The sequence below is a fragment of the Trichosurus vulpecula genome, chromosome 4 (assembly GCF_011100635.1).
Source record: "Trichosurus vulpecula isolate mTriVul1 chromosome 4, mTriVul1.pri, whole genome shotgun sequence".
Taxonomy (NCBI): domain Eukaryota; kingdom Metazoa; phylum Chordata; class Mammalia; order Diprotodontia; family Phalangeridae; genus Trichosurus; species Trichosurus vulpecula.
This window is the reverse complement of record NC_050576.1, coordinates 17,687,535-17,707,336: the sequence shown is the minus strand read 5'-3', so window position 1 is coordinate 17,707,336 and position 19,802 is coordinate 17,687,535. Positions and strand designations below refer to the sequence as shown.

At 44.3% G+C, this 19,802-nt stretch overlaps 1 protein-coding gene across 1 annotated transcript in view; it reads right to left on the bottom strand.

The window, feature by feature from the left end:
- Positions 1–982: 982 nt before the first annotated feature.
- Positions 983–19,802, bottom strand: part of TM2D1 (TM2 domain containing 1) — a 48,373-nt gene continuing 29,553 nt past the window's right edge. Inside the window, exons 5-7 of the mRNA XM_036757686.1 lie at positions 8,119–8,192; positions 2,211–2,343; positions 983–1,283 (exon numbers count right to left, since the gene is read on the bottom strand). Coding sequence (XP_036613581.1) covers positions 2,233–2,343; positions 8,119–8,192 — 185 coding nt within the window. The 3' untranslated portion in view covers positions 983–1,283; positions 2,211–2,232. The remainder of the gene's footprint in view (positions 1,284–2,210; positions 2,344–8,118; positions 8,193–19,802) is intronic.

The window sequence follows — 19,802 nt, the reverse complement described above, 5'->3', positions numbered from 1 at the left end:
GTACTCGGAGAAGGAGAAAGGGAGAGGTAGAATGGGGTAAATTACCTAACATAAAAGAAGCAAGAAAAAGCTTTTACAGTGAAGGGAAAAGGGGGGAGGTGACAGGGAATGAGTGAACCTTACTCCCATCAGATTTGGCTGAAGGAGGGAATAACACACATTCAATTAGGTATAGAAATCTATCTTACCCTACAGGAAAGTAGTGGGGAGGGGATAAGGGGGAGGGATATGATAGAAAAGAGGGCAAATGAGGGGAGGGATAATCAGAAGCAAACACTTTTGAGGTGGGACAGGGTCAAAGGAGAGAACGGAATAAATGGGGGGTACGACAGGATGGTTAGTCTTTCACAACATGACTATCATGGAAGTATTTTACATGACTACACATGTATAACCCCTATCAAATTGCTTGCCTTCTCAATGAGGGTGGGTGGGGAGAGAACAAGGGGGAGAATGTGGAACTCAAAAGTTTTAAAAAGAAATTGTTTTTACATGCAGCTAGGAAATGAGATATTCAGGCAATGGGGTACAGAAATCTATCTGGCCCTACAGGAAAACAGAACGGAAGGGGATAAGAGAAGGGGGTGGAGATGAGAGGGAGGGCAGATCTGGGGAGGGGTAATCAGAATACAAGCTGTCTTGGAGTGGGGGGAGGGGAGAGATGGGGAGAAAATTTGGAATTCAAAATCTTGTGGAAGTGAATGCTGAAAACTAAAAATAAATTACTTAAAATAAATAAATAAATAAAAGTGTTGGAGGGGAACTTAACAGTCACCTCAGCCACGCTCCTCATTATAAAGAAAAGGAAACTGAGGCCCAGAGGAATGAAGTCGATTGTCCAAGGTCACAGAGACAGTGAGGAGCAAAATAACCACAACTCGAACCCAGGCTCCAGAATAGAAGATGGCTCCACTCAGACTTAGAAGGGTTTTCTTTCAAAAAGCAAGCCTAGAAATGGTGTGAAAGAATCATATCCAGCAAAGAGGTTATTCTATTGTTTTATTTTGAAGAAGGAAAAATGACAAGCCACAACTTGCCTACAGAAAAGGCATTTGGGGTAGGACAGGGAGGCGGCAGGGGGGTGATAAAGCCCTCTAAGGGAGACAAGGGGCCTCAGAGAAAGTCTCCAGTAAAGCACAGATCAGAATAAAATCTCTAAAAAAAAAAAAATCTCCAGTAAAAATCACATTGAAGCGACCACAGCGTGCTGTGCGAACAGGGACGATGAGAAAGCCTGGGGTTTCACGCTCGGGAGTTCTCTTAAAATCAAGGAGGCACAAAACCTAGGAGAAAAAAATAGAATCAAGTTAAATTGGTTTATTTTAAGTCCACAAGGTCACTTGCAGACGCCTTCTTTAACAACGATGGGCTGTGCTGCACCGAGCCAACCCCGCCCCATCCACCTAGTTCCCAATCCCCCTTCCCCGCCTCCTCCAGGACTCTGTGGCCATTCCTCAATTGTACTGTTACCAGTTTGATGGGGATGAGCTCCGGTGCTCTTCACTTCTTTGATAATCAGTGAGGCCTGGCATTTTTCAAGTGATGATAAATAATCTGAGATTCCTTTTCTGAAAACTCTCTGTTCATATCTTTAGACCACTTAACCATGAGGGACTGGGAATTGCCACTGGAGCTTTTAAATAGTTCTTTATATATTTTGGATAGCAAGTTTCAAATGTTATATTTACCACATTTTCTCTGTTATTTTCCTTTTAATTATATTATGTTAATTATGTAGAATATTTTTAAATTTTTCATGAAGTCAAAGACATGTATCTTATCCTTAATAAATCTATTCTCTGAAATTTAAAAATATCAAAAATATCTTCCTTCCATAATTTATATATATAACATTTCCTTTTCTTCTACCTTTTTCTATCTACCATGCCAAGCTGCCTGTCATTATGTTAAATATATAAATTACTATTATCATTTATTGAAAATTTTACAAAATTGACAAATTTAATATAAATTAAATACAGAAATTTCAGTAGAGTGCATTGCCATTTTTACTATGTTAATCCAACCCATCCATGAACACTGAATTACTACTACTACTACTGCTACTCCTGCTCTTTCTACTACTACTGCTGCTGCTGCTGCCCATCTTTTGTTACCACAGGGATAATGAAGGTAAATAAAAATAATGCACATGGCTATAAAGCTGAGGTCAGATATAAAATTACTTGAGATTAAATAGAGTCACTTACCATAGAGCCATTTTCTAACTATCTATGGGTACTTCTGTGTTTTTCTAAATGTTTCATTGGTAATGCTCAGTCTTGTAAGTCTTGTTCCATAATAATCTATAATGTAACTAGTGCCATCAGAGGGACCAACAATCTAAAAAGGAAGAAAATGTTTTAAATTACAATGGTAACTTGCAATATTTTGAAGGCTTTTGTCCTTAGTTATCTCTTCTGTCACAACCATCAGTGAAAACATCTCCTAAAAAAGTTACAAAGTTTTTTTTTAACTGGCATTTGGTTTAAAGAAGAACCTTCCTAGGTCTGATCATGAAGCCAAGTATATTAAGGATGAAGCTGACAAATGTGCTCCCTCCTTCTGATTATGTTTGATTTCAAGTCAAAAATAAAAACCTTTTTAGGCCCTAAGTTCAGGTGGAAAATAGCTATGGGTATAAGAAAGGAAAGATAAAACAGGCTTGAGGACACACCAAGGAATCAAGCAGGCACACAGAATGCAAAGTCCAGGCAGAAGAACTGAACCAAACTGAAAGCAAAGCCTTATTCCTTTGGCCCCCGCTGATAAAGGCTGCCAGGGGTACCCTTTAAATACCCTGGAGGTCAGATCTTCTCAGGACTCAGGTTACTTTCTCCTGGTGATCAGGAGAGGATGCCTGGGCTGCCTGCAATACAGGTCAGGGAGTTTGGCCTGTGGTGTCCATCATGATTCCTAATCTAACCACCTCGGTTTCTTAAAATGCCAGATTGAATTTTGGAGCCCACTAACCCTCCACAGCTCACCTTCTGTGGCAGCCTTGAAGGGGATGACACACCATGATGAGGCCTCCAGGCCCCAGAATGACCCTGCAGCTTGGCCCTTCAAGTACCAAGGTCCATTCATCATCGTCCTCAATGAACACAACCAATTATTTCCTTGGGAAAAGTCTGGGGTACAGATTGGAGTCTCTCAAGGAAAACGAAGCATTTGGTCCCAGCCCCAGAATGGAGCCAACCTTTGCTTTAGAAATTCCATTTATTTTGCTCCCCATGCCCAAAAATCCACATGTGGTCTAAAGATTCAAATTTAGGTCGAAGAGACACCACAGACCAAGAGGGCATTACTCTCTGTAATGAAGAGAGTGCTTGCTGAGTGTGAGAGCCTAGAGTTTGAATTCTGCCTAGGACCACAGGCAAGTCACAGGATCCTAAATTTAGAGAAGGGACTTCAGCATTCTTCTAGTCCAACCCATTTCACAAATGAGGAAACTGAGGCTGGCTAATGTTGAACGACTTGCCCAAGGTAGCAAGGAGCAGGGCCAGGAGCTGAACCCAGGTTTTCTAGCTCCAACTGTGTGGTGCTGCTCCTAGGTCACTTAAACCCTGCTGGGCCTCAATTTTCCCCTCAATCAAGTGAGATAATAATGCCTGGACTCAAGGTAGGAGGTGAATGAGATCTGCCAACTCTCCTGATTCTCACAGTGAGTACAAAATGCCCATGGGGAAATACTGGGCCAGCCAATGGAGGGAAATGTTTGCGGTGTTTTCTAGTCACATGCCCCCTAAGCAGACACCATGACTGACCCAAATCACCCGGCTCCTCTTTGGATCCACACCATCCATTTGCAGGGTGAGGGGGCACACCTGTGGCCATGACAAAGCTAACTGACCCTGAGCACAACGGAATCTCTGCCTTTGGACTTCTGAGCACTGCTCTCCACCAAAGGAGTGACAGGACCATCCTATAATAGAGCCCAGAGGTATTCGTCCTGGAAGTCGCTTCATTTTATGTGGCTGTTCCATGGAAATAGGGTGTCCTGGGAGAAAGCACATTATGAGAGGACTCTCTTCTAGCCAGCATCAGGCGGGCCATATCATCTAGCTTTTAGAGCATTCTTTACAGGCTCTTCCCAACCACTTGTAATCAGGCTTGAGAAATGACTGGCATCTGGAGACTAGCAGTTCAGAGGACAAGCCCTCGTCTCCACCCTGAGGCCCACGTATGACTCTCTTGATCTTGAGTCATGCCACGGGGTCTTACCTACCTAGACATGCTCAGTCACATACGGTCTAGGATAGATGTTCAAAGGGAGGGAGGACCTCAAAAGAGCAGCTCGAGGCAGAGAACACCAGGGATCCAAGGGGGGGGCCGGCCCTCCCACACTTGGGTTGTTATCGGGATTTTCTTGCAAAGATACTGGAGTGCTTTACCATCTCCTTCTCCAGCTCATTTTACAGATGAGGAAACTGAGGCAAACACAGTTAAGTGACTTGCCCAGGGTCACACAGCTAGTAAGAGTCTGCAGCCAAATTTGAACTCAGGTCCTCCTGACTCCAGGGCAGGTGCTCCAGTACACTATTCACTGCACCACCTAGCTGGATTCTTCACTGACTGAGGGGAGTTTCAGGGTTAGGCCTCCTCCCCCAGCTTCCCTTACGCTCCCATTAACAGACTCACTAACACACACACTCTCCTTGTCTCTAGATCCCAGTGTTTCTGGTAACCTGAATTTTTGCCTTGCCAATAAAGATAAACATAGATTCAAATGAGGTCAGAGAACCAAAACTCCGGCTACATGTTGGGAATTTTCCTAATTGGGCTCTGAGCTAAAGATCACACCCCTAAATGTTTTGTTTAATATCAACTTCATAAAACAGCAGAGAAGGGGGACCTTGAGGACCCAAGGGGTCATTGTATTACCACAAGTCTAAAAAACACCAGTTAATTGGTGTAACAGGGTGTGGCTGATTAAATCAGCAAAGGCAAAGAGGGTGGGAGGAGACCAACCAGGCCTGCTCCACATTTTACTCATTACTCCTCTAGTGAGCCACTAAATCACTTAATAGGGTCCTCCAGCAAGGGAGTGGCCTGCTCAGACTCCCGACAGGCGCCAGGTCACTCTTTTCCGAGGTTAAGTTTGGTGACTGCCAACAACATCCCAAGTCTCAGGCCCCATCGACCAATTGCTTATGACAGGTCTAGCCTCAAACCCAAACCAGACACACAGTTCCCACCACAGCTCAGGCCGAGTTACTACTGCCCATAGCCTCCTACATGGTCTCTCTTCCATACTGTCAGCAAGGGGCTTGCCTTAGGTGTAGATCTGAGCTCTCCTTGAGGGTAAAGACTGCCCACTTCAGCCTCACTGCACATCCTGCCTCCAACTCTGGCCACCCTCTCAGCTCCTCCAACACAATACTCCTGGCCCCATCTTGGTGCCATCTCGGGCACTTAGTAGAGACCTGTTGGTGTTGCGGGGAGGGGGCGGCAGGGGGCGGGGTTTGAATCCCAGATTTGTATCTTACAATGTGAAAAGGTACAGGCTGCACAGGTGAGGCAGAGGACAAGTCCTGCAACCTCTCACTGGATCTGTTTACTCATCCGTAAAATGAGGGGACAGGAGAATCTCTTCAATCCCTTCCAGATCTAATCTATGATTCAATGGACATCAGACCAAGTGCCCCAATGAGCAGCAGAGAGATGTCACACAGGTGGGTCACAACAAGGATTTTCTGCAACAGTGTTGACTCGGTGATGGCCAGAACTGGCCAGCTGCAGGAACAAAGCGCCCAGGGCTCCTCAGACCATCAGGACTTTGTCTCAGGGAAGCAGAGGGACACAGAGGGGCTCCCCTGGACTGCCCAGATTGCTCGGATTTGGACTGGGGCCCCAGGCACCCAGGTAATTTAATATCCTGTACTATTTCATGTCCCCGACACCATCTGTGTATTATTGCACGGATCTTCCCTTAGCACTGAGTATCTAAATACCCTGTCCAGATTTGATAATGAATAATACAGTTTCTGGAACTGCTTGAGCTTCAAGTTAAGTCTAGTTCATTTAGCCACAGAAGTGCACAGTGTTTTGACATTATTTAACATCAGAATACCAGTATTTTTTTCCTAGGATGGTTTTTTCTGAGTTTTCATTACAAACTATGAAGTGTAAAAGAAAAATCATAACGTGTGTTTTGGGAGGTCATGAGGCCATGCACGATGTGTTTCTGGGATCACAGCCCAATGGAAAAACATTGCTAACCACTGGGGAGGAATATTTAATGGTTAAAAAAAAATGGGCACGGAGAGCAGGAGGAAAAGGGGAAGAGAAGAACTGTACACACAAAAAAGCAGGATGGAAATGTCTATGATCAACTGGAACAAATCTATTCCAGCCATAAATATTAACGTACATCAATATTACTTGTAGTTAAAAGTTACTCATATTTGTTTAAAAATGATTCATCATGGAAATGCCTCCCTTAAGATGCAGCCACATGTTCAAGCTTATCACGGGGCATGGAGAATGACGCTTGGCACCCTTGAAGAAGGGACTCCTCCTTCCCCAGCTGAGGGCCCTTCAGAGCTGGTCTTCCATCCTGACAGTCACTGCAGGGGTCCACGTGTGCCAATTCTTCCCCCAAACAGCTACCGATTCCTGTGGATTCCACTTCCCTGGGAGTCTTGAGGAAGAAAGTGATCAGTTATGGGGAATTTGGGTGTTCAGCTGCCTCAAGGCAGAGGCTGAATCAGCTGATGATTTCTTGAGGTCCTTTCCAAGTCTGTGATTTTATGTAAATCAGAGCTGCAAGGAAATGCTACAACGACCAAAGATAAAACTCCTTCTAAAGCTACCAGACAGATGGTGAGACCGCAGAGCGACTTAGCTTTGGAAGTCTTAATTCTAAGAATCCCAATGATACATTCGATTTCCTTGAATGTCATTTAACATGAGATGCCACTTTCCTAACATATGTAAAATGTTACCTTAGCCTCTTCATGCCTACTTGCCTGTCCCACAGTCAGAGGAGGAAGGGCATATGCTTGTGGCGGAATAGAGCAGAATTTCAAATTCAAAACTAAATATTTTCTTTGTTTAATGCTGCTGGTCTTCTTCCTTGCCCAGATGCTGCCGCCTCCTCACAATATGGCAGCCTGCATATTTTCCTCCTAGATCTGTGCTTTTATCTACAGAATAAAGACTGACTGCACAAACCGGCAAGAAGGTGAAGCCTGGAGACGCAACAGAACAAAAGGCAACTGGAAGGTGGTAACCTGCAAACTTGCCGCAGGGTCGAGGACAGGCTTGTTCCAATGTTAGACACTTAACAAATGTTTGATGAATAAAGGAAGAAATGGATTTTGCAAGTTCAAATGCTAAATATGGCCATTTATCATTTAAACTCCACAAACCCTGCATCTGGACACAATGGTTTGCAAAGTAAATACCCGATGGTATCTGCGAGTGCTCAGAAACATGGCAGTTATCTGGTAGGCCAATTTTACAAAGCAAATTTGGAAAACATTAATAACTGTCAACCTCTTAGTGTGATGTGTGATAGAAATTTGAAATGTATTATTAGTTCCAGACAATGTGCAAAAGACTTTTGAATACTTGTGCTGAACGCCATCTTTTTACCCACGAATTCTACTACATTTTAGTCTGTGAATGGGTATATCCAGAGATGCATGATTTAATAGACTATTACTAGGCAGAGAGACAGGCCACCTACAATGAAAAGATGTGTCATAAAAACTTATGGAAACACCTATCACTGTGACAAAGGTGTCTGGTCTACCCGAAAGAGAACACCAGGAAACAAAACCAAACGAGACCAGTGCATGCTCTACATGGATTCATAGCACATGAACCTACACAGCTGGCATTTCAACGAAACTAGGCTAAGCCAAAAAGAAAGAAGAAATGATGTCTAAGTAGCAGAGCCTTTAAAAGAGGAGGATAAAGGAAGGCTGTTCCTCTTCCCCACTCTGAGGGTGCATGAAGGACAGGAGCTTTCTCAGAGACAATGTGGAAAATCAAGAATCTAAAGACAAATGTCCTTGGATTTATACACATTTTCTCTTCTTGAATGAAAACACACATATAAATACACACACCCTTATACAAGAAGTGCGTATACTTGGAAATCAGGCTTACCTGCATTGAAATGAGAATGAAGTCAATCAGACTGCCGATTCCACAAAATCCTACGGTGCAAAACTTTAACAAACCTAAAAAAAACCAAAAACAAAAAAGAAAGAACAATAGACAGGCTCCTAAGTGTTCCACAAAGCAAACAGAACTTTTCGATTTTGCAGAGAGCTTGGCAAGATACTCCACACTGCTCCTTTTATTTCAAGAATTTGAAACTGGCAGAAGAATCCACTTCTCTAACAAAAGTTCATGTGATCACACATGAAATATATTTAAAGAAAGAGTAAAAGTCCAGAGTTTCTTAACTAAATTAACAAACACCAGGAAATGAAGAAAAAATGGAATAAAGTTTGCAAAAGTTCTTCTGGCCTAAAAGTCTAAAGAAATAAATCTTCAAATTTCAGCGTGCTAGAGTCACAGATCATCTTTGATAACTGAAAACATTTCTCTATGACATCTCTATTTGATTTAAAGTCAATATGATCTGTTCCCCAGTTTCAATGTGCATAAATTCATCAGAAAGACTTCAAACAAAAAAGTTTGGAAGGCCTACAAAAATGTAGCCAATTGGAGAACAAATCTGGCTGTCACACTAAAATACCAAAACTATAATAGGACAATCACAGAACCATGGTACACAGCAGCCAATTAATAAATGCTTATTGATTCAACTAATTAATAAACCTTTATTAACCTACTGTATGCCAGGCACTGTGCTAAGCACTGGCTAACTGATTGATCGAACCTTAGGAGTTAGAAGGGGCTTAAGCACTCATCTAGTCCAACCGGTACCTGAATAAAATAAAGCTAAACCTAACCTAAATAAAGAAGAGCAATGTCTTTAGGAGTCTGAGAACATAATTATGTTCAATACTTAGATGACCCTGGGCAAGTTACTTAAAACACTCTGGGCCTCTAAGGCCCCTTCCAGCTCTACACCTCAATGTGTACTCTGAACCCACAGCCTCTATCTGGAGGCAGGCAGTGTGTCTCATCAGGAACTGGTCTTTGCAAAGGTAAGAAACCCTGAGCCTTTCAGAGAAGTCTGTCTTTATATAAACCTTTTTCTGGGCTCAGCTCACTTCACTCCGCGTAGTTCATAGAAATCCTCCTGCCTTTCCCGTTGTCTTTCTTAGGCACCATAGCATTCCCTCCCATTTCTACGCAATAACCTGACAGCTTTTCCCCCTTTAGTAGTCAGTCCCCTCAGTCCAAATTCTCTGCTGAGGCTAAAAAAGGCTGCTGTAAATATCTTTGTAATCCTTAGTTGGAGTCTGGTTTACGTAGGACTAATCCCTCCCTTAATCTGCCTTCCACCTTATTTTCCCCATTCCCTTCCACTGGCCTGTCAAATGAAAAGGAGGCAGGATAGCTGTGGAGAATGTCACTGCTCGAGAATGGGTCAGCAGCCTCTTTGAGGTCCCACTCAACAGTGAAATTCTATGACATCATTAGATTCTATTAGATTTGCAATTAGAAGGGTTTCTGGAGGTCACCTAGCCCAGCCCCATCATCTTAGAGACCGAAGCCCACAGAGTTAAGTCACTTGCCCAAGGTCAGACAAGTAACAAGCAGCCAACCCAGGTCTTCAGAGTCCAGAACCAGCTCTCTTTCCAGGGTGCCATGATACCTCCTACTTCACATCAAGCTAAGGGTTTGGGGCCAGAAGTCTAGCAGTCAGTACTACACCAAGAACAGGTCATTAGGATGCAGACTCTCCTTCTCTGAAAATCTTTCCACACAATGGATGAACATCCATCTGGGGTGGCTGAAGTATAGATCTGCCTTAAATTGGGAGTGATGGCCCGGACCCAGAACCAAAGACTCCATCAAGGACAGAAATAAAAGACAAATGGGTAAGAAACCAAAAGGGGGGAACCACAGGTAAAGAACCGAAGAAGAAAAAGAACAGAAACATCCTTGCAGTTATTATTCTTGATCGTGGACACACATGGAAATGATAATTAGAAGACTAAAAAAACCTCAGATTTATGTGCTATTTAAAAGTTTGTAAAGTGCTTTCCTCAGAACCACTCCATTAGAGAAGGGATTCCCATTCTGCAGGCGAAACTAGGTCCCAGAGAACAAGACTGACTCAGAGTGCCATGGTTAGCAAGTATCAGAGCTCAGCATCAGTGCAAGCCCCCTGCATGGACCAGGGTTCTTTCCTTTACATGTGCTGCTTCTAAACTATGAGGTTATTTTGTACATAACGTCTTTCAGGAATGCAGAAATACTCTAAAATGTACTGAGATAAATGCAGCCCCTGGGAATAGAAAGTCACTGTCCTAAGGACTGTGCAAAGACAGCTATTAATACCATTGGTCAAACTGAACTGGCCCAACCTTTCTGGAAATTGATTTGGAATTATGGGGTGGGGAAAGGAACTAAACTATTTGAAGCCTTTGACCTGGTGATCTCACTCCTGGGCATACCTACCAATGAAGGAAGGGAAGTGCTATATATTAAAAAAAATATTCACAGGAGCACTTTTTTGTGGTAACAAAGAACTGGAAACAAAGTAGGTACCCATAGTTAAACAATGTGTGGTAGGTGAATGGAATGCTACTGTGCAGTTAAGAAGGGAGGCCTGAGAAATCCATCTGTATCAACTGATGCAGAGGAAATACATTGGGCTGAATAACAAAAACAAAATGACTACAAACTGTAAACTAAAAGAATGCCATCTTCTAAGTAGCTGAAAAAGTATTTGTGCTAAAAAGAGGGCAATGAAAGGTCTCGTCAAGGAGGACAGGGATGCCAGCGACAGTGACTCTCCTGTCAGATGCAGCCCTAGATGTGGCTGCTTTGGCTCAACTGGTTTTCTTCTTAACAAGGGAGGTCTTTACAGAAGAGGGCATAGAACGGGGAAGATTATAGCCCAAATCGGTGATGTACAAAGTAAAGGGCACCAATAAAACTTTTTAAAAATGTATAGAAGTAGAAATAACAACTAGGAACACATTTAGATTACTCATTGCATGTTTCTATTTAAAAATACATTTCAGAAGGCCTACTAGGATACGTAGAACCGTCACACATGTGAGGCTATTAAAATGTGACAGCCCTTTGTTTCTACCAAAGACTCTATGTGCACCCTCCTTTCCCCTTTCTGAGGGTGTTTCAGAAGCCTCTGATGACACTTAGCTTAATAGATCCCTCTGCTGCCGATCTAAAACACTGATATGGAAGAACACACCCATGCTTGGAGCTTGGTAAATGTTAATATCAATACATTTACAGAAGCTATGGAATGTCACCATGGTGCAGTATGGCATAATGGTTAGCCCACTAGGCGTGGCATCAGGAAGACCTGATCTGAATCCTGCCAGAGGCACTCATTAGCATGTGACTCAGGCCAAGTCACTTTCCTAACCTCTTGACCTGTAAAACAAGAGGCTGAACTCGGTGACCTCAAAAACCTCTTTCCACTCTAAATGAATGATCCCATGAATCAGGAAGCCTGGGTTCTGCTGCAAGTTGCTGACATTAATTAGCTGTGTGATGCCTCTTCAGGCCACTTTAGGAGTGGTGTTCTGAGACCAAATGAGAGCTGGGGTCCGAAGAGTTCTCAGTAGGAAGCTGGACCTGGCCTTTCCTTCACTTCTATTTGCCAACCAGCTCTTAGGTGCCTCTGACACTGGGCAGTACCCACTCACAAGTCACAGTTCGTTCCCCACCCAGGGGATGGGGCACACATTCAAGGGGATACGCTGCCATGCAAGTCAGAGGGACCACAAAGAATGGAGCAGCTCAAACAACTCTAAACTGTTTCTCTCCCTTGAAAGCAGAGGTCGCCATGACTGATAGAAAAGACTCAGAGGAGGAAGGTGCCCTAATTAGGTGTGCCCTGCCTGGGGTCAGGACCCAGGGATGGTGTCCTTTCATGACTTCATACATTTTAAATGCATCTGTCACTTGGGTTTTTACTTTCTGTTTTACATTTTTCAGTGACACTATCCCCAGAACACACACGTTGCATTAGAAATCAAAAAGGCCTTGGGGCAGTCACTGGGCCTCAGTTTCCCTCAAACAGGCATAATATCAATCCAACATTGATTAAATGCTTACTATGCACCAGGCACTACACTAATTGCTAATGATACAAAGAAAGGCAAAAAACCAGGCCCTGCTCTCCAGGAGCTCTAAAACAGGGGAGACACGGGTCAATAACTAGGTATATACACAGGATCTGTACAAAGTAGGTGGAGGAAAGTCATTTCTGAAGGAAGGCACTTCGGGGGCAGGGTGGGGGGAGCGGGCCACAGAAAAGGAGCTGAGCCACATAACAGTCTTCGCAAATCTGAAAAAGCTGCTACAGAAATTTCCACTAAAATTGTTGTGCACGCCTAACATGGTAACATGTTGTGTATGATTGAAAACGTATAACATATCAAAATGCTTACTCTTGGGGGCAGGGTAGGTGAAGGAAGGAGATAAAAAATTTGGAACTCAAATTTTTTTTTAAAATGAATGTTAAAAATTGTCTTTACATGTAACTGGGGAAAACACATTTTTAAAAAGTTGTATTTCAGTCAAGTCGAACTCTTCATTTAGGGTTTTCTTGGTACAGATACTGGGGTGGTTTGCCATTTCCTTCCCCAGCTCATTTTACATTTGAGGAAACTGAGGCAGACAGGGTGAAGTGACTTGCCCAGGGTCACCCAGCTATTAAGTGTCTGAGGCCAAATTTGAACTCAGAAAGATGGGTCTTCCTGACTGCAGGCCTGGTGCTCTGTGCTCTATGGTGCCGCCTAGCGGCCCCTTATTCTTGCTGGGGTTTCCCAAAGATCTGTGCTCAGTGTCTCCACTCCCCGGTCAGGCACCCCTTACAAGGCTGCTTTGCCCACCACATGGACTACACTGTCCTTCACACTGATAGGCAGGATTTAAGAAGAGGTTCCCTGGGGACTCGGAACCCAGAATGGCCCAGTACCCAGAGAGAGGAAGGGAGAATCACTGACAGGCCCGTATCACGTGCCCATCATATGCCAGGCACCCTCCCCAGGCTCGCCCCTCCTCCTTTTTACCTCCCAGCCTCCCCAGGCTTCCTTCAGGGAGCCGCATAGAGTGGTGGGCCCAGAGTCAGGAAAACCTGCGTTCAAATCCGGCCTCAGACGTGTACTAGCTGTGTGACTATAGGCAAGTCGCTTAACCCATCTGCCTCAGGTTCCTCGACAGCAAAACAAGGATAACAGTATCAAGGACCTCCCAGAGATGAGGACAGAGAGAAGTCTGTGAAGCACTCGGTCCAGCACAAATGAAGCGCTCCACAAACGAGGCCTGCTTCACTGTCCTGGCTGAAGTCCAGCTTCTTCAGGAAGCCTTTCCGGCCCCCATCATGCGGAGGCCTCCACTCTATCCTGGGCACATATCCTGGCTGTGCACAGTGGCTGGCATGCTCTCTCTCCCACTGGACTGTGAGCTCCTCGAGGACAGAGATGCCTGTATCCTCAGCGCTTCACAGCAGGCCTGGAACACAGCAAGTGCCTAATAAAGGCTTGCTCACTGCCTGCCTGCCTGGAGACATTATGACCAAACAGCCCATTCTACCAGGGCAAACAACATGGGCAGAAATTCAAAATAAACATGAGCTAAGTGCAGTGCACCCTAAGTGCTGGGTGATGGGTTGGGGTGCCTGGGTGCAGGAGGTGGGGTTTAAATGATGCTTTAAAAGCAGGTGGAGGTGAGGAGGGAGGGCGCTCCAGGCCTGTGCAAAGACACTGAGGTGGGAAATGAACATTGATGTCACTGCCAAGTTTATAGCGTGAATTTGTGTTTGTGCAAAATCTCCAGTGATGATGATGCAGAGAAATGATGGTAGAGGGGCAACTAGGTGGTACAGTGAGTAGAGCACCAGCCCCGGAGTCAGGAGGACCTGAGTTCAAATCTGGCCTCAGACACTTGACACACTTACTAGCTGTGCGACCTTGGGCAAGTTACTGAACCCCAATTGCCCTGCCTTCCCTTCTCAAAAAAAAGCAAAGAAAAGAAATGATGGTAGAACCTCATCTGCAAAGCACTTTCCTACCAACCACCCAGGGGGTGATGCATGCAATACCATATGCCCTTTGTGCAGATCAGGAGACGGAGGCTTTCGGGGCTGGGCCGCCCTGCCAGGAGGTGTGTGAGGCAGACAGCGGCCGAGGCTTCCAGGCTCCACGCTCAACACCCTGTCCACTGTTTCCTGTCCTTTTTACTATACATTGCATGATTAAACATATCAATGATGGGGTGGAGAGAGCAAGCAAGCCTCTGGCTCCTAGGTTCTCCACCCATACTGATGCGCGCGCACACACACACACACACACACACAAGGGGGCGATGGATGTGCTGCCCAGCACCGATGTCCCTCTCCAGTTTCAGGCTCCGGCAGCTGTAGTTGGACCAGCTCACTGCTTCCATCTGCCTCTCCCTACCTCCCCATGGAGTTGAAGATGTATAAGGAAGCAGATGGCCCTGAACCCCTGATTCTAGGATGGCAGAGGGGCAGGAAGAAGAAAGGAGGGAGGGCAGGATCAGAGGCAACCGGCCAGTGTGGAAGAAGGAGCGCTGGTGAATACTCCCCAGGCCCCAAACCAAGCCAGTGGCAAACATCTGGCTGGGCCTGCAATTAAGTAAAAGCAGAAGCCTGAGATCTGGGGTAACTCCTCCGGAACTTGAGAAAGATTTCTTTGGCAAAAGGATGTCTTGGGGAGTTTTCACCATACATTAGTATAACAACACGGAGAATCCTTTATTTTTTTTTTTTTGCCTTTTTTTTTTTTTTGGCAAGGCAATTGGGGTTAAGTGACTTGCCCAAGGTCACACAGCTAGTACATGTGTCAAGTGTCTGAGGCCAGATTTGAACTCAGGTCCTCCTGACTCCAGGGCCGGTGCTCTACTCACTGCGCCACCTAGCTGCCCCTAATCCTTTATTAATCTAGCACTACGATTTTTCATCACATTCTTGAGCAGTGTGCTCATTCAGGTTAAATGTTTATTTTCACTTTCTTGGGGAAAAAAAGAAGCTTCTGCCTCATCATGATGTGCTATCTTGGGACATTCAAGGCTTCTGATTCTTAAAACTAAGTGTCACAGAAGCACTGACAAGAGGTCTGGCCCCTGGCTCTGTAAAGGCACCATCAGAGAGCAAAGACATTTCAGAGAATCCCTTCCCCACCCCCCAACAAAGGGCTCCAGAGAGCACGGCGAGGAGGCCTCCGCTTCCTTCTGAACCGTGACTCCGCCACACAATGCCAGCCCGATCAGGAACGACGCTGCCATCTGACTAGTGACAAAGCAAACCCCCAACACCAGCTTTACCAATGGATTAGTTAAATAATCAAACTTCACATCTTAAAAAGGTGAATTCAATAACAGGATTTACTCAGCTACAAAATAAGATGGTAAACACAGATTAATTTTTAAAGTACTCTGCTTTGTTACAGGTTAGTTCTTGCATCTAGGCCCTCAGTCTAAAGAGTCCCTTTTAAGACTAGAGATCATTTCTGACTTAAGGCAACCTCCTTGCCAAAACCCCGGAGAGTCAGATAATAAATCTGGCCATTAGTCACCAAGATTCCTTTTGCTCCTACACCTACATAGAGCAGCTTTCAATCCTGGGAGAAGCTTAACTTGCAAATCTTTTTTATTTGGGTTTAAGAACTCTCCATTATATGCCAGTCCAGACGGGTAACTTCAAACTTACTTAATAATCATATTTTTAAACCATCAGAATACTATGGACAAACCTAAGATTTTAAACTCCAGGACTAAGACTACGACACATTGTTATTCTCATAATAAGAAAATATTTACACTTGAAAACGAAGAGCATTAGAAAATGGGAGGATCTGCAGTCAGTGCCTCCGAAGGAGGCTTTCTCGTCAAGAGCCATAATCTCTTAATGCAACAGATGGGCAAAATAAAATGTGCTAGTTATAGCATATCAGAAAAAAATGTCACAGATGTTAACACAGAATTAAACATAAAGACAGAATATTATTAGAAGAACAAGACTTCATATTGAGCAGACAAATGAAAGGGTTCCAGATGAAGCAGCCTTGATGTATTCTGTATTAAACACAGAACAGACTGAAGGGGATGATGGGAGGCCGAGAAAGGAAAAATTTCCTAAGATTAAGCAAAACAAATTTTCTAAAACTCTTCAAACCTTATTAGGAATAAGGACCAACTTTCCTTGCTCTCTGCTACTGGACAAGAGTGAACCAAAGCAGAGGCCCTAACATCAAAAGCAGTTGCTTTCTTTAAACTAGCAGCTGGAGTACCCCACTCTGGGGCTCCCCCTCCAACTCCTACTGGAAGGCTGGCTCCTCCTGGGGACAAGCACCCCAGGGTCAAGGGTGACCCAGTGACTCTGGGGGCTGTACCAGCCCCCCGCCTGTTTGTTCACCTTCAAAAGTCAGTCAGAGGCCACGATGAGCTCAAATCAGATATTTACTGCAATGGTGCATGGCAGGAATGGGGCCTTCAGAACATCTCTCCTGTGAATACACACATCATCAGTGAGAAGAAAGAGCACAGAGAGTGCACAAGTGGATGCACTGGCAGCATGCATGCGCACACACACACACACACACACACACACACACACACACACAGCACTGCACATGGCAGGGCCTGGCCAGCCACAATGCTCTTTACACTCATACACACACACACACACACACACACACACACACACACACACACACACGCACACACACGTACAGCACTGCACATGGCAGGGCCTGGCTAGCCACAATGCTCTTCTTTCCTTTTGGTGACCTCACACTCCTCCCCCTCACAACTGCATGGCTGAATGAGGGGCCTGTCTTTACTGCCAGTGGCAAAGAGAAAAGAGAGGCCATTTTCCTTGTCCCCACACCTTGGAGCAGGCTGGTTCCTCCTTATCCCTCACCAGTTCCCAAAGTTGGCCAACATTCATGTCCAAGGTAGCATCCAGTCGCTTCTCTGCCCCAAGTCCACCAGCCTGGACCAGGTCTTTATTTTCCAGAACGAGTGAGAAAGCCTCCAAAGGGCTCTCTGCATGGCTACCAAGGAGATTTTCCTCAAACATAGGCCCTGCTTAAGAATATTTCGTAGCTTCCCAGAGAGCCAGGCCTAGAGTCAGGATGATCCATGCGGCCCAGACACTTCCTGGTTGGGTGGCGGGCCAATCGCTTCATCCCTGTCTGTCTGGGCTTCTTCATCTAGAAGATGGGGATAACAAGGGCACCTCCCTCCCAGAATGGTGGGCTTTGCCATCCCTTACAATACTACAGAATGCTAACGACTGTTCTTCTCTTTGGATGATGACTTCTCTGGCCTTAAGGTCTGGCTCCAGGCTATCTTTCCACAATGAGTCTACACAGCACGTATGTAACTTCCCATATCAAAACGCTCCTCCTCGGTACCACTTGCAAAAGTCATTTTTGCCTTTCTGAGGCAGGCACTGTCTTGTCTTTTGAATCTATATCCGAAGGGCTTGGCAGAGCCCTTCACATGTAGTGAGGCTGTAACCAATTCTATTTTCATGCATTCACTCACTGAAAAAGTTACAAGACTGGTAGGTGGATGATGGGGAACAACTGTAGGTCCAGTAAGCCCAGATTTCAGCTAAGCATTTTACAGAAGATAAAGGGGGATGGGGCGAGATAACCATGGACAGGTCAGATAACTACAGCTGGGCAGAACAGCGCTTAGAACGTTAGGCCCGGAGTCCAAATCCGGCCTCTGACACTTCCCAGCTGGGTGACCCTGTTTGCCTCAGGTTCCTCATCTGCAGAATGTAGATGATATTAGCATCTACCTGCCAAGGTTGTTTTGATGCAAGGAGATGATGACTGTAAAGTGCTTTGTCCTGGGCCTGGCACACAATAAGTGCTATGTAAATGTTAGCTATTGTTATTATTCAAAACCAACTGATACCTAGAACCAGAGAGCAGACATTCAAGGTTCAGTGTCAGTGGGGAAGGGCTAAGTCCCTAAAATGGCCTGTGCCATGTAACATTTTTATCATAACTAGAATGAAACCATAAAAGGAATGCTTTCATGTTCACTTACACAGCAAAGACACTAAACCTGGAACAACAGAGAGAAGACTAGCATGGACGTGCTCATCCCTGTGCAAGGATGCCACTCAAATTCATGTAGCAGTCTCTATTTCTCTATTACACTTCAGCAGAAGTAAAAAAGGCAGAGTAGCAGTCAAGATCTCAGGTAAGTTAGAAGCAAAAACAGACCTAATTAAAAGGGATAATCCGGGAAACTACTTTTTGCTAAAAGTTACCAAAGACAATGAATTAATATCAGTACTAAACACACATCTACCAAATGTACCTAAATTCTTAAAGGAAAAGTTAAATGAGTTCCAGGAAGAAATAAACATCGATACTATAATAGTGGGGAAATCCAATTTACCTCTCTCGGACCCAGAGAAACTGAACAAAAAAATAAACAAGAAGGAAGTTAAGGACCTGAATGGAATTTTTGAAAAGTTAGATATGCTAAACCTCTGGAGAATCCTGAATGGGAATAGAAAGGAGTACACCTAATTCTTCACTGTACATAGTACAATTACAAAAACTGACCATACTGGAACATAAAAACCTCACGAACAAATGCAGAAAGGAAGAAATAACAATTCTAAAGAATGGGTGGGTCAAAGAACAAATTATAGAAACAATCAATAATTTCATGAAAGATAATGACAATAATGAGTCAACATACCAAAATTTGTGGGATGCGGCCAAAACAGTAATTGGAGAAAAATTTATATCTCTAAAAGGAATGCTTCTAATATTTAGTGATGACTTAAAGTTGAAGCTTATTAGACCAGGTAACATGCTGAATGACAAGTTCTAAAAAGATCTCAAAAGGTGAGAATGGGTCAAATTTAATAATACGAAATTTTAAAAATAAATATAAAATTCTATATTTGGTTTCAAAAAAAGAGACACTGTGATGCAGTGTTTTGCAAAAGAGCATCATCTTCCACATCTGTAAGATGAAGGGTGTGCTTTAGTCACTCAAAGTTGTGATCTCAGAGATCTTGCTGACTCTTCCCTCCCCCTCACCTCTTGCATATCTAGTCTGCTGTCAGAAGCTGTCTTCTCTACCTCTATCTCTTGCTTTCTTCACCTCCTCCTTTCACTTTAGGATCTTATCTCTTCTAATCTAGAGGATCAGAAAACCCCCTAACTGTTCTTCCCACCTCCAGCCTGTCTCCAACCCAGCCTTCAAACTGATGTCCAAGTGATCCCTCCCTGCCAAAAACCTTTCAATGGTTTCCTACTGCCTACAGAAAAACGTATAAAGGCCTAATCCTTGAATTCAAAGATTTTCACAATCTGGCTCCAGTCTGTATTTCCACACTTATCTCATGTAGTCTAGGTTCTAGCCAAGTCAACTTATTCCATTTTTGCATAGTTTTCCATTAGGACATTTTTCCATGCCACAAATCTGAATCTACAGCTCTGTAAAACTCTCCATTCACAGATCTGCCCTGTGGGGCCAAACAGGACAACACAGTGGCTCCTCAGCTGCATTTGTGGAATGAATGAATGAAATAAAGAAGATTTATTAAACATTTGTGATGTTCAAAACACTGTTCTAAGTGCTGTGGGGACAAGAAAGTCAGACAGTGCCAGAGTGGAGAGAACAAAGATGGGGGGTTCCACTACAAGTCAGATGGAAAAGTCCCA